At 43.0% G+C, this 15,482-nt stretch overlaps 2 protein-coding genes across 7 annotated transcripts in view; both read right to left on the reverse strand.

Annotated features, from left to right (window-relative positions):
• VPS39 (VPS39 subunit of HOPS complex) overlaps positions 1-8,534 on the reverse strand; it is a 45,651-nt gene extending 37,117 nt beyond the window's left edge. For 2 of the 3 annotated variants that reach the window (XM_040968339.1, XM_040968338.1), the window contains exons 1-2: positions 8,307-8,534; positions 593-658 (exon numbers count right to left, since the gene is read on the reverse strand). In XM_040968339.1, the coding sequence (XP_040824273.1) occupies positions 593-658; positions 8,307-8,379 (139 nt within the window). In that variant the 5' untranslated portion in view covers positions 8,380-8,534. The remainder of the gene's footprint in view (positions 1-592; positions 659-8,306) is intronic. The other variant, XM_040968340.1, reaches the window with a different exon arrangement.
• Positions 8,535-10,534: 2,000 nt separating this feature from the next.
• Positions 10,535-15,482, reverse strand: part of TMEM87A (transmembrane protein 87A) — a 44,846-nt gene continuing 39,898 nt past the window's right edge. For all 4 annotated transcript variants that reach the window (XM_040970109.1, XM_040970111.1, XM_040970108.1 and 1 more), the window contains 2 exons: positions 15,380-15,410; positions 10,535-11,988 (listed from right to left, as the gene is read on the reverse strand). In XM_040970109.1, the coding sequence (XP_040826043.1) occupies positions 11,947-11,988; positions 15,380-15,410 (73 nt within the window). In that variant the 3' untranslated portion in view covers positions 10,535-11,946. The remainder of the gene's footprint in view (positions 11,989-15,379; positions 15,411-15,482) is intronic.

Raw genomic sequence — 15,482 nt, forward strand, 5'->3', positions numbered from 1 at the left:
GGGATAACCGATTTTAAAGATTAGTTATTTTCTACCTTACATCTTTAAAAGTCACCTTTGATTTAAACTCTAGTTTGCAAAGTCCTTTGAAGCCTATTATTATTGCTCCTGATCACACCCATCTGGCAAAGTAGCCAGGCAGACAGGTAGTTTACAGAAGAGAAAACTGACACCAAAAATGACATGCTCCCAGTCATGGGCCACGGAGAAGTAAAACGGCTGCAAGCCTAGCAGGGCCTCTCTTGCCAGTTCACTCTCACATTAACAGCATCTAAGTCAACGGTTTCTAGCCATGCTTCCTACTACCACAGCATTTCTACAGAAATCTAATCCCCATCAGAGATATTCCTGTTACTGGTAGTGAGTTTCTAAAAAGTTAGAAGGGGAGCAACACAGAGCCCCATCATCCAGGCAGCAGGAGGCAGAAGACAGAAAAACTCACAACCTTGAGATTCTCACGTTTCTCCATAGTTTTCCTGTGTTCCCTCCATCCCATAATCATTTTTTCACCGATCTGACAGCTAATCCCAAAACTTCTTGGCATGAGGAAATGAACCATCTCTTTCTCATCCCTGGAAAATCTGCCACTTACCAACATCCTTCCGAATCCTATAGAGAAGAAGATGTCCTTGTTTGGTTCCAACAAGAAGCCATTCCTCTGGAAAAGAAAAGACTTGTGAGAAGGGTCAGTTAGCTTGGTTAAAACTTACCTTTTTAGCTGGGGCTTGTCATGAGAAATCAAAGGGTCAGGAAAAAAAACAGGTTGCTTACCACAGCAGATGGAAGAGATATGCACCACTATTTCTACTCTGCCTTTCAAATAAATAAATAAATAATCTTTAAAATAAAAACAAATAAAAAGGTGCTCATTTCTCATATCAAAGTATCTGGCTTTGATATCCGACTCAGGCTCCTGACTGTAACTTCCTGCTAAGGCAGACCTCCTGGGGTGAAAACCCAAGCAACTGGGTTGCTGCCATCCACATAGGAGACCTATGTTGAGTTTCTAGTCCCTGGCTCAGGCCCAGGTCCAGCCCCAGTCACTGTAGGCATGGTGCCAATATATCAGCTAATAACTGCTTTCTGTTTTTAAGAGAAAAAACAAAAAACAAAAAACAGGAAGACAGAGACAGAGTCAGAGAGAGAATGGAAGACAGGCAGGAAGGAATAAAATATCTGTGAACCAACCAATAAAAATAACCCCTAGGCTACAGTTATTGGGCTCCACATACTAGAGCATAAAAGAAAGTCCCCAGCTTCACTGCTTCAAAATTAAACTTATCACAAAGATATAATAAAGTTAAAAATTTTTTACTGCTAAGTATTTCCTTATTTTGCTCAAAAGAATAATTGTAAAAATTTCAAAAATCATAAAATGAATCTTTTAGACATGAAATTAAGGGTCTAACCTTAGAAGAAACAGGTAGGAGACATCCTTTGAAGATCTTAAGATTTTACTTAAGGGAAAGTATGTGCAACAGAGCAAGCTTTAAAAAGTGTTGATAAAAAAAAATTAGAGTCCTCATATTCTTGCTGGTAAGAATGTAAAATGATAAATTTTTAGGAAAACAGATTTCCCCTAAAATATGACACATCAAGTTTATAATATAACCTGGAAATTCCCCTCACAGGTAATTCCCCAAGAGAACTGAAAACATATGCACAGAAAGCATGTACACAGATGTCCATCACAGCGTCATGTGTAAAAGCTAAAAGGGAGAAATAACCCACATGTCCAAGTGAAGAATGAATAAACAAACCGCGGCACTCAGATGACTGGATATCAGCCAGCTATTCAAAGGGAGGAATGGCTGGTACACAGTATAGCAGGGATGAGCCTGGAAACATTCAAAGCCATACTAAAAAAAACAACATTACCTTGGGTCCAGCACGGTAACCTAGCAGCTAAAAGTCCTCACCATGAACGCACTGCGATCCCATATGGGCGCTGGCTCTAATCCCAGCAGCCCAGCTTCCCATCCAGCTCTCTGCTTGTAGCTTGGGAAAGCAGCAGAGGATGGCCCAAAGCCCTGGGACCCTGCACCTGTGTGGGAGACCTGGAAGAAGCTCCAGGCTCCTGGCTTCAGTTTGGCTCAGTTCCAGCTGTTGCAGCCACTTGGGAGCTGAATCAGCAGACAGAATACCTTCCTCTCTGTCTCTCCTCCTCTGTGTATATCTGACTTTGCAATTAAAACAAAACAATGCATTGCCTCTATCTGCAATGACCAATAAGAGGCAACTCCACAGAGAAACAGAGACTAGTGGTTGCCTAGAGCAGGGGGTTTGGAAGGAAATAAGAAATGAATGCCAAAGGATATTGGGTTTCATTTTGAGGTGACAAAAGTGCTCGAAAGTGCCTGTGGTACAGTTGCACAACTCTATGAATGTATTGAATATCACTGAATTGTTCAGTTTATGTGAGTAAACTGCATGTATGAATTATACCCGAATAAGGCAAATTAGAGAGAGAGAGATGCATTAGCAGAGAGCTGAACTGGAAGCACAGCAGCTGGGACTCAAATGGGAACTCATATGGGATGCAGTAAGTGGTGAAGCAAGGATTCCGACTCCAGGCTGCCTGACTCACTACCTAACACATCTTGTGGTCACAGAATAAGTGTTGGTCAGAGATTGTCTGAAAGGTAACAGCTACAGTTTTCAGGTGTGGGGGTAGGTGAGTAGGTACTTGGCTTAACTGCTAAGATGCTGCTTGGCGTGCCTGCATCCCATATGGGAGTGCCTGGATTTGAATCCTAGCTCCTCTTAACAGTTCAGCTTTCTACTTACATGCCCCTTGGGAGGCAGCAGGTGGTAACTCAAGTACTCGGGTCCCTGCCACCCACATGTGAAATCTCCATGAGTCCCATACTCCTGGCTTTGGTTTAGCTGAGTCCCAGTTGTTGCAGACATTCAGGGGAGTAAGGCAGCAGAAAGCACTTTTCAAATAAAACAGGTCAGGATCTACAACAGGAACATTTCTCTACATGGATATCATTCACTGTCCAGAAAGTAAAAAAAAAAAAAGAGTGATTCTGTTTTATTTCCTCTTGCATTTTAAAGGAAAAGCAGGACACATGAAATCACCAAGTGCTCTTAATGATCTAAGTGGAAATCCTAAATAACCAGCTTTAACGGAATACTGGAGACATGTTTGAGCAGAACATAGGGAAAAGCTGACTTCATGATGTTTGCGCTGTTGAAATTCTACTTATAAACATCAGGATGCTAAGAAATTTGGTAATACTAAGTTGATTTTTAGCATAACCAATGATATTTGAGATATAAATAATGAAATAAATTTTTAAAGAAATTCCCTTAAAAGATCCCCATAAAGATCTGAAACCAAAAGGCCATTCATCATCTTCCTCATTCTTGCCTCTTCATTCTTAGCCCCAAACTAGTGTCAGTTCCTGTTTTCTTCTTCTAACAGCCTCAGTCTCCTCCCATATTTGCCAAGGTCTGTGAGTTTTTCCTTCACATGGCACCTCAGGAAGGGCCCTCCCTTAGAGTCTGTCTGGGGACATATGTGTCACCCTCATCTGGGTTCTCTCCACAAATTCTTCCACTAGGCTGTCAGGGATCTTAAAGTAGCTCCACAATGCTGTCATCCTCATGAAAATGTATTTTCAGATTAAAAATCAAGGCTGTGGCGCAAGTGGTTAAGGTCCTCACCTTGCACGTCCGGGATCCCATATGGGCGCCGGTTCTAATCCCGGCAGCCCAGCTTCCCTTCCAGCTCCCTGCCTGTGGCCTGGGAAAGCAAAGCTTTCCCAAAGCTTTGGGACCCTGCACCCGCGTGGGAGACCCGGAAGAGGCTCCTGGCTTCGGATCGGCATAGCATTGGCCATTGCGCTCACTTGGGGAGTGAATCATTGGATGGAAGATCTTCCTCTCTGTCTCTCCTCTCTGTATATTTGCTTTTCCAATAAAAATAAAATCTTAAAAAAAAAAAATCAAGGCTAGTCTTATTAGAGTTATAAACCAGTTTAGATTATCCTAAAATCTGCCAAGTTCAGCAAAATTATGCTTCAGCACTATAAACTGCTAAATACTAAAATGAAAATAGACACGAGACAGCTGAATAGTACCCTATAGCCATTTTAAGGTGTATAGCAGTCAGTTCTGTATACAAACTAAAACTGAAATGTCAATGAAGTAGTCACAGGATGTGGTTAAGAACTTGCATTTGTTTTTTTTTTAACACACTGGTTACTCAACAGCATGTCAATTAATTCCATAATGCTGCAAATTGTTGTTGATGTTGTGTTGGGGCTTTTAATTGATCGGAATGATATTGTGCCAGCTCTACCTTCAGACCAGAGATGGTCTCCCAAAAAATCATTGAGTTTATCTGGACAATAAGATGTTGGACTCTATGTTTCGTATAAGTTTGCAAAGTAAGAATCTTGACTGAATTTGAACTGTAATACCGTAACAAGGTGGAGAAATCCACCATGGGGGGAGGGCAAGGGGAGGGGTTGGGGGAATCCCAGAGCCTATGAAACTGTGTCACATAATGCAACATAATTAATAAATTTTTTAAAAATCAAGGCTAACACTGTGGCATAGTGAGCAAAGCCACAGACTGCAGTGCCAGCATCCGCCATGGATGCTGGTTCAAATCCTAGCTGCTCCACTTCCCATTCAGCTAATTGCTAACACACCTGGGAAACCTAAGTCCTACAGCCCATGCAACCACATGGGAGACCCAGAAGAAGCTACTGGCTTATGGCTTTAGACAAACCCAGCTCCAGCCAATTGCATAAGTGAATCAGTAGATGGAAGATCTCTCTCTCTCTCTCTCTGTAACTCTGCCTTTGAAACAAAGAAATAAGAATATAAATCAAATTTCTGATCATTAATAATCTAAGATGATTTTTGGAACAGGTATTTGGTGCAGTCGTTCAGGCACCTTCTGGGATGCCCACGTCTCTTTTCAGAGTGCCTCGTTCAAGTCCTAGCTTCTCTACTTTGGATCCAGCTTCCTGCTAATGTGCATCCTGGGAAGTTACAATTAATGGCTTCAATACTTGGGTCCAAAAAGGATGGAGTCTGGCAATCATCAGTCACTTTAGTAACTTCTCGCTTACCCTTCAAGAGTTTCTTTGGCAAACAGAAATAAATTTTCATTCTACGATTACATACACAAACACACAGTCTGCATGTTCACAGGCTTTGAACACATGTTAAAGTCTGGCAACCAGGTCCTAGAGTCAGACATGACTTGTTAGATACTGATCCTAGAAAAAGTCCTTAAATCCTCTATTCTCAGGCTCTTTTTCTATAAAATGGAGTTGCTGTATTTTCCCATAAAAGCCTATAATAGACTATTTCTCAACCAATAGGAGACATTACTATTAATGTCATTATTTATTAATTACACAAAGATTTAAAGAATTCCCACTGGGCCAAGAGCTGTTCCAGAAACTATAGAAACAACAGTGCTCCAAACAAAATTCCTGCTCTGAAGGAACTTTTTAAAATCTTGGTTATTTTATTCAAAAAGCAGAGAATGGAAAAAAAAAAAAGACAGCAGTTAGACAAATCTCCCATTTGCTGGATCATTCATTCTCCCAAATGCTAAGTATAGTAATAGTGGGGCAGACAACTGTGGTGAGAATGGATTAAGCTGCATGCTAGAGTCCCAGTTCTGCTTCTGATCCACCTTCCTGCTAATGCATCCTGGGATGCAGCAAAGGATAACACAAGTGCTTGGGTCCCATAACCCAAATGGCAGACCCAGTCTGGACTCCTGGCTTCAACCTGGCTCAGGTTCAGCTACTGTGGGCATTTGGGGAGTGAACCAGTAGATGGAAGACTTCTTAACATTCCTCCCTATCTCCCTCTCTCTTATATTTCCTTTCGAGTAGACAAAAATAATCACACACACTCCCCATTGTGTTTCAAGAGTAATGAACCTGCAGATGGAGAGAAATGACTGGCATCCAAACTTATTCTGGAGGTAGCACAGATAAGATTTGCTGATAGATTGGGCACAAGATAAGGGGATGAGAAAAAAACAAGAAGTGTGCCAAGACTTGTGGCTATCTGCTGAACTGTGGGACCAGGACAATCATGTTTGGCTGGAGTGCAATCAGGCACTGTTTCAGGCCCACAGCCTTCAAACAGAAGTGCTACAATGGTAGCCTCATCCCTCAACTTTGGGGTTTAGAGAGACACAATCACTCTCAGTGTCCTCTCAGAAAACAGATCATACCTTCTCTAAGATACCTGCCTGCTCAAATGCCCTGTGCTCTGCATCAGCAGGATCCAGAACATACTTTCCAGCAAAGCACACAAGGCAAATGAAAAAGGTGATGACTGGAAACAGCAATGCCTGCTGTGAAAACCTGAAACTAAAGTGAGGCGGGAGGCAGCAAATGACTTCCTGCAGCCCAGGATCACTCCTGGAGCCAAAGGGCATTCCTCCTGCTTGGCTACTTGCATCAAGGTAGGCCAAAAGACTGTCATTTCAAAACAGCATTCCTGCAAAGCACAGGGAGGATGGATTTTGACTCTGTAGGACAAAGTTGCTGAGAGAGTCTGAGAGGCACTGATGTGCTGCCTGCCAAGTCATGGCTCAGATGAGCCAGGCCAAACTTGGTGCGCAGCAGCGCCCGGCCTTGTCAGGAGCATCCATGCTCAGCTGAGCTGGACACATTTGTCCAAGGTGCATGTCTCCACTGTCACTTCTCCTATTTCACAAATCTGTTCCTCGGTCTTGTCCCCTGCCATGTGTCCCAGAGGCCAGGGTACACCTCCGTGGTACTCCTGTCCCTCACAGAGAAAAGAGACCACGTACGCACTGGATACCTAGTTCATGAAGCAGTCTTGGGTCCCTTAATTTGGTAATAGTCTTTTTCCTTCTCTGTTCATTTATGGTTTTCACTGAGACCATTTCACAGCAGAAAATGGAGGTTTTCTTGGTATTTCTGGGGGAAGGATTCTCTCTTAATCCAAAGAACCAGGAGAACTCAGTGGGTACATGTGATTTTCAAGAGGCTCATAACTACACAGACTGCAATGAAAGCAATCCAGTAGGGGTTGTGTGTGTGTCAAGGGGAAGAAGCCAAAAAAGAAGAAGAGGAAGCAGGCAAGTGAGGGAGGGAGAAAGAAAAAACAATCTCACAGTAGAGGCCAGAAGAGCCTTACACGGGTAAGTGAACAGCACTGCCAATAGATAAAGACAGCAGGATGCCAACCACCCCTGAGGTTCCAAGGCCATCACAGACATCCACTCAGGATAAGATATGATGAAAGGTAGAGCCAGTGCTGGACTCAACTGGCTAATCCTCTATCTTCAAGTATTGACATCCATATGGAAGCCTGTTCTGCTCCCAGCCGCTCCAGCTTCCCATCGAGCTCCCTGCTTGTGGCCTGGGAAAGCCTCGGGATGGTGCATCCATGTTAAGAAACCTGGCTGAAAGTAGCTCCTGGCTCCTGGCTTTGGACTGGCTCAGTTCTGACTGTTGCAGCCACTTGGGAAGTGCACTAGCAGATCTTCTCCTGTTTCTCCTTCTCTCTGTAAAACTCTGCCTTTCCAATAAAAATAAATAAATTTTAAAAAAGATTTGATGAAATATTCTGAGCCACTTGCTATGAACCTGAACACTAGACAGAGGGATGAGATGCCTGACATGCTTTCCACACTAGCCAATCCCAAGAGGACCCAGTAGGAGTTAGTCAGTCAAGGATGATGCTCTTCTAACTATTGAGCTGGAGAAGTCGGGCGCTTTGCCTACAAAGCAATCCACTTCTTTCCTGGCTAGGTTAGGAACTCAGAGTAACCATGTGAGCTACCTATGGGATTGAGACGTGGATTTATGAGTGATCATGAAGGTGGGAATCTGAAGGTAAAGGTCAAGACGCGGAGGAAAAGCACAGTGCTAATTGCTGCCACGTCCAAACGAAAACACAACGCTAGTCTTTGGACAAGTTCAGGTCCCTGAAAGCCTAAATCCCCCCTTTTTTTTTCATCTCTAAGGGGCAAATCACACTTCTTGGGACTCGAAATGGCCCAAACAGCATACAAGTAATAAGGCAAGCTCAAACTCCAAGAGAGGAAAGGGCAGATGACACATGCCTAAACTGCCCAAGTCGCTGCGGGTGGCCCGAGCAGCCCCAGGCACAGCACTGTCCACTGCCGGTGGTCATCTCCCTGCCCTTCCTCATCCGGGTTCCTCTCGGATGACCAGCATCCTACTCGAGCACACACAGCCAGACGCCTGTCCACCGGCTCGGCCTCGCCCCACGTCCAGGCAGCTCCCGTGCTGACCTGGCCTCTACCCCGCCGCCCCTCGGCTCACCCCAGGCAGCCAGACAGTCGATCTGCAGCGGCAGCTTTTCGAGAATCGGCACGGGCTCGAAAGCGTCGTGCATGGTGGCGAGGAGAGAGGCGCCGCTGCCGCCCCGCCCGGAGTTGCGTCCGGTAGGCTTGTGACCCCAATGAGGCCGGCTTAGGGATACACGGGGATCCGACTACCGACACTGCCACTACAAGGCCTTCAGCAACAACACCGCCATCGCCCAGACCGGACTTCCTTCCGGGTGCGCCCGCCCCTTCCGCAGCCAAGCCACGCCTCTTCCGCAGCCAAGCCACGCCTCTTCCCCCCGGCCTCCCAAAGCATCCTGCAGGAATCTGTCCTTCGCTCCGCACCTAGCTTCAACGTGTGGTGCCTTAATCAAGCAGCTGTGAGCTTGAAGGGAGGCAAGAAATTTTCATCTCAAGAGCGGTTGTGATTGTGTATCAGATTGGGCATGGAGAGCTGGCATGTAGGAAATTTAGCAGTGTCTCTTAGATTTAATCCTGCAGTCCACTGGCTCTCAAAGATTGGAACCCTAGTCTAGAAGCAATAGCAATCTCTTGTGAACTTGCTACAGCAGCAGTCTCAGGCCCTCTGAATCGAATTCCGGAGGGGAGCAACAGTTGAGCAACAATCTGTGTTTTCCTAACTTCCCCAAGGTGATTCTACACACTTAAAACCTTTCTAGGCTGGAGTTTCTCAACTGTGGCACGGGCAGCACTACTGGCATTTAGGGCTGGATGGGTAGGCATGGGGGCACTATAATGTGCATCACAGGACGTTTAGCAGTGCTCCCGAACTCTACTCACTGGATGGATGCCACTGCCTTGCTCCCCAGACATACAACCAGAAAGTCTCTTTGCCAAATGTTGCACTTCGTGTGGGTCACCCACAGTTGAAGGAACAGTGTTAAAGTCAGTGCTTCCCCAATCTGAGGTGCATGCAATAGTTCAGAGGTATTATCAGAACACAGACTTGGTCTAGTAGGACCAGAGTGGGGTCCTCAATGGGGTATTTCTAACAAGCGCCCATGGATGGATGATCCTGCGAATCATTAACCTCTTTTGCAATGGGTGATTACATCCCCGCCCAGGAACTCTCACAAGCTGTATCTTCAAAACTATCATTCCTTTTGGAAAGGTTAAAGAAGTGGCTCTTCCCTCCCAATGGGCCTGTGCTGTAGATTACCTTAAGTAGTCAGCCTGGAGACTTACTGAATCTGGACTGTGAATGGCTGTATTAATTGTCCCTACTAAGGCATCAAGCATGTCTTACATTTAGCATTTGGCCTTAAAGAAAAAATATGAAAGAAAAGGCTGAGCACAAGATATGAATTAAAAAAAAATCTAGTCCTGGTCATTTAAAAATATATATTAACCCAGCTTCATCAAATGCCATTATAAGAAATCAATCAAAGTGTATTTTCAGGTAGTCAGAGTAAAGAAATTGCTGAGTAAATCCTATGTTAGATTGCTCCATAGAAGCTGATTAACTTCTTAAAAATTTAGAATTATCAGAGCTGAACTGTAAAACGGGTCCAGCATCTTTTAGCACCAGGCCCAAGGACACCACCAAAGTACACAGGTTAATGTGAAAACACAAATTCCTTCCGAATCTGACCTAAGATACAATTTCCAGTTCCATTAACCCAATAAATAGTTGAAATTATCAGGTACCAGGATATAAAATTTGGACTATGTTATTTAATAGGGCTTTGTGTCAACATGAAATCCTAAACATTACACAACAAACTCTTTTGGTTGCATTCTAGCTATTACTGTTATGCAACAGCAACCCAAGACAATACCATTAGTTTTACACTAACGATGTCTATAAGAATATAGTTAATTCCCGATATTGTTATTCCTTAGGTGACCTTTTTAAAAATCACCAAAGTGGGGTCCGGCGCAGTGGCGCAGTGGTTAAGATCCTCGTCTTGCACACCCGGGATCCCATATGGGCGCCAGTTCTTATCCCAACAGCCCCGCTTCCCTTCCAGCTCCCTGCCTGTGGCCCGGGAAGGCAGTCGAGGACGGTCCAAAGCTTTGAGACCCTGCACCCGCGTGGGAGACCCGGAAGAGGCTCCTGGCTTCGGATTGGCATAGCATCGGCCGTTGCACTCACTTGGGGAGTGAATCATTGGACGGAAGATCTTCCTCTCTGTCTCTCCTCTCTGTATATCCGCCTTTCCAATAAAAAAATAATAAAAAAATAAATCTTAAAAAAATCACCAAAGTGAAGAGCTGTAGAGAAATGCTAAATAAATGTTAACACTTTCACCAGAGCATGAGTCAGAGAAGTATGGTCACCATGTTGGCATGTGGTCAGTAGTTTCACAGAAAGCAAGGTAATCTAGAATGAAAGCCATGAAAAGAAAATCTCCCTAAGACAGTATGGGAGAGAAGGGTTTTTTTGAAAGCGTATAGACAAAAATGAGAAAAATATATTAATTTTTGTTTAATTTTTTTATATTAAAAAGTGGCATGAACTTTTTATGTAGAACAAAAATCTTGGGAAAGGCAAACTGGGTAAAACCATTGAAACAGAAATATAGTGCTTCAAGTGAATTCCGTCACCTTGTGACGTCCCGTGTGAACAGCTTCTAATCTAACACCAGATATGGGACAGTCAGTCCTCCAGTCCTCAAGAAGGAGCAGTCTAGCACTTCCCCACCACCTAAGAAACATCACTGATTCAGAAGCGTTTTCTTTCTATCAGCTCCCTCTTCTGAAGCATTACTGGTGCTCTGGCAGGACGCTCTCTCTCAGCACTTGAGACAGAGTACGGCTCTGCAGCTAATGCAACACCCAGTGAAAAGCATGTAGGCAAACACAGCACTGCCTGGGACTTTGCAACACTGCCCTTGGAGGTTTACAAAACAGTAGTTAAAAGTTTCTGGAGTGTGCACCACATTGCCAGCAATGGGATATGTCACAATAGCACAAGTCAAAAGAGTTAAGCTAATATTTCTCTTTAGAGTACATCTGAAATAGAAAAAAATCTTCAATATACACCATCTTGTAAACAAAATTGCACTTGATTTTGCTTTATATGATCTGCATCACACTGTAACATATTTTCCTTTCATTTATACAACCATGGCTCCTGAACTCAGAAGGGGCCCCCTTTTTTTTTCTCAAAACTACCTCGGCAAGGTGTAAGGTGTAACTTTGACTTCCCAGAAAACCAAAAAATAATCAACAATTTTCCCCATTACCCATGTAACTTCTTAAATAAATAAAAATTACAGGTAGTTGCTCCTGGAGATTATATAACATGATGTTGATGACACAGTCCTTTTGAAGATGTTAAACGTTTTAGTCTCACGGATTAAACAACCGGAACATACGAAGTTCAGGAACAACATACATATGTTGCATAAACATCCATGTCAGGGCTTGAAAGGGAAAGGAACATCAGTGTTATAAATCAGAAGCTTGCAGATCTTTCTCATCTGAGGAACTTGTTTTCAGTCAGATGTTCTCCTTGTTCTGACACCTTTCGCCAGCTCCAGTGCAAAAAGATCAAGGAACAGATCAGATGTCACTGCTTCCTTTATTCTCACAGAGCAGTGTGGAAGAATGACATAGGGTTAGCCTCTTCCATGATACTAGCCATTTTCAGCTGCCAATCTTCCCAGTCTTCACTCCATTTTGGACCTTTCAAAGTGTGTGATCATTCGTTCCTAGAATGAAAAAAATCACGTATTTATTTACTTTTATCTTCTTGTAAGGCAGAGGGAGACAGAGACTGCTTTTATTCTACTGGTTCACTCTGCAAATACCTACAACAGTGACTCCATTCAAGTCTACCACATAACCCATCATCTGCTGCTTCCCAGGGTTCTTTGACAGAAAGCTGGACCAGAAGTGAGGTAGTCAAGGGCTTGAATAAACATTCTGATATGGGATTTGGTTGTTCAAATGGTGGCTTAAACATGCTGTGTCACAATGCCTGCTCCCAAGTATATTAACCTAAAATGACCTATTTTCAAATCCATTTTGTTTTGTAAAAATTTATTTATTTTTATTGGAAAATCAGATTTGCAGAGAGAAGGACAGAGAGAAACATTCCATCTGCTATCTCACTTCCCAGATAGTCACAACGGTTAGAGCTGAGCCAATCCGAAGCCAGAAGCCAGGAGCCAGGAGCTTTCTCCACATCTCCCAGGCAGGTGCAGGGTCCCAAGGCTTTGGGCCATCCTCTATTGCTTTCCCAGACCACAAGCAGGGAGCTGGATGGGAAAGTGGAGCAGTCAGGACATGAACCGGTGCCCATATGGGATTCTGGTGCTAACAAGATAAGGATTTAGTCACTAAGCCATTGCTGGGCTCCAGAAGACTGGAATCACATCGAAGTCTTCCATGTGGGTAGCAACGACCCAAGTACTGGGGCAATCTTTTACTGCTTTCCCAGGCACATTAGCAGGGAGTTGGATCAGAAGCACAACAGTCAGGACTTGAACCAGTTCTCCAACAGGTAGTGGTGTCATTACAGGCCATGGTTTAACCCAAAGTGCCACACACTGACCCAAACAACGATTCCTTGAATACAACACCAAAAACACAGGCAACAAGAATAAAAATGAATTACAGGACCTAGTGCGATGGCATAGTGGTTAAATTCTTGCCTTCACAATCCCTTATAGGAGTCATATGGATCACTTGGGGAGTGAACTAGCAGACGAAAGATCTTTCTATCTCTCCTCTCTGTAAACCTGCCTTTCCAATAAAAATAAATAAATCTTAAAAAAAATCAGAACCAGATCAAACTGAAAAAGCCTCTATGTTACAAAGGAAATAACTAGCAGAATGCAGGCCAACCTATGGAAAGGAGAAACTATTTATAAACCATGTATCCAATAAAAGACTAATATCCCAAAAATAGAATTAACTGCTAAACATAATAATAAAAAAGACCCCAAATAATCCAGTTTTACAACAGGCAAAGGACCTAAATTGAGCATTTCATGAAAGACAAATAAATGGTCAATAGCAGGATCTTGAAGACACACATGATTCAGAACAGTCAAAAACATGGAAATAAACCTAATGTTCACCTCCAAAATGGTATATCCATAGAACACAATACATTTACAACACATAGAACACGATCCATTCTGAGCAGGCACTTGGCCTAGTAGTGTACCCACCAGGCTAAGGCATCAACATCCCATTAACAGACCTGGGTTACTTGTCTCTGGCTCCTGATTTGACTTCTTACTAACGCAGACCTGGGAAACAGTGTAATGGCTCAAGTTGTTGGGTTCTGGTCACCTTCACAGGCAACTTGGATTGCCTTTTCTGGCTGGCCCAGTCCCAGACATAGTATGTCCTTCTCAAAGAAACTTAAAAGTCTAGGGTTCACTGAACAACACCTTGCTTAGACTTAATATACAAATGGAAGAGGGAGATTTCACTGTTATATGTCCTAAAAAAAAAAAAAAAAGCCTGGGTATTTAAAATGTATATTTAATTGTAAAATTGTAGAGTTTTTTCCTTAGAGAAAATTTTAGAGCTGAGTTCCACCAAAGTACTACATTAAGCCTGTATTCTCATGAATAGCACCATCTAGCCAAGCCATCTCTGCTTAGAGTAACATCGCTGGATGGAGTAAAAGCCAAACAGAAGCTCTGAAGGCAAGTAATTAGCAAAAGAAAACTCCTTTGGGATATCTGAGAACTGTAACAGATGTCACAGAAACCAAAATGTTACATGTACAAGTTCAAATCTGAATGGAGTTTTCAAATTTTTCAAAGCATAGAACAGCTAAAGAATGTAACACTGTATGCACTTAACAAAAGGCTTCTGGAATCAACAAACTCTAGAGTAATGGGATATTCAACATATTTATTGAACTAATTCCCATCAACCCAGGCCACAATTATTAAATTTTATTGTGAAGCCTTTTAAATGAATTATATGGAGCCTTACTGCAAACTTAAAAACCAACAAAAAACATGAGAGGTGCTGATTATAATGGTAGTGATGCAGGAATATCACATGTAAAACAATTTATTTGCAGGATTGAACTACTACATTCCATCCTCAAAAATTTCATTTATTATTTTCACTTAGATTAGGTTTAAAAGAATTAATTTTTTGAGTTATATAAAGAGAGACGGAGAAAGATCTTCTATCCACTGGTTTATTCCTCAGATGGCTCCAACAGCCTGTGTAGGGCCAGGCTGAAGCCAGCAGTCAGAAGCCCCATCTAGGTCTCACACACGGTGGGAACAAAAGCCCAAACAATAGGGCCATCCTCTGCTGCTTCTCCCAGTCTACTAACAGGGAGACAGATGGTAAGTTGTTGCTGTCCTGCATCGAATAAGGTGCACAGAGACGATAACAACATGTGTGGACTACTGACTGGTGGTCAATAGCCAAAGTTTATTAACAGCGTTAGACTTTTTAAGGAAGGTTGTCAGTTGGGCATCCAGGGAGGAGGGGCTTGAGCCCTTTACCTCTCAACAGCAAGGTACAGTTCCCCAAAACACAGTTAGTTCCTCTAGCAGGTTCTTTATCTCAACCTGTGAACCAGGCTATTTCCTGCTCATCTCCTTATCAATTGCTCCTGGCGCCTTCAGGGAAGATTCAATAATGTGTTCCACAATATCAAAGATTCTGAATGTCCTTCTACAGTAAGTGGCACAGCCAGGATGTGACCAGTGCCCATATGGCATGCCTGAGTCACAGGCTACAGCTTTATGTGCTGCACCACAACACCAGCCCTGAGACTATGTTTACATTTCAACGGTTTTTATTTCTTTTGCTTGTTTAAATGTGAACTTCTTAAAGACAAAGGAGCGAGTCAGTGGTGAGTGTGGTATTTGCTAATCAGTTTCAAGAAAAATACCACGAAGTAGGACCACGCAACTTTAAAAAAGGTGGATATGGAGCTAAGCATAAAGAAGACATCCTTGAACATGTCAGTTCTAATATAAGTTATTTCTATCCTTATCATTCTTCAAGTCTACCAACTCTTAGTTCCTGAAGTCACTACTGAGCCAAACAGAACTCACAACTCCCTGTGAAGTCACCACTTCCAGAATTCATACGTGTGATTTGATCACTTACCTCATCTGAATCCAGCAGGGCTGGAAGTGCTCTGTAGAGAAGAAATGCCAAATCAAACAATGTAAAATAAGGCCTAAATTGTTCATAAAGGACCTAGAAATAA

The sequence above is a fragment of the Ochotona curzoniae genome, unplaced genomic scaffold (genome assembly GCF_017591425.1).
Source record: "Ochotona curzoniae isolate NIBS_2020 unplaced genomic scaffold, NIBS_Ocur_1.0 scaffold_4701, whole genome shotgun sequence".
Taxonomy (NCBI): Eukaryota; Metazoa; Chordata; class Mammalia; order Lagomorpha; family Ochotonidae; genus Ochotona; species Ochotona curzoniae.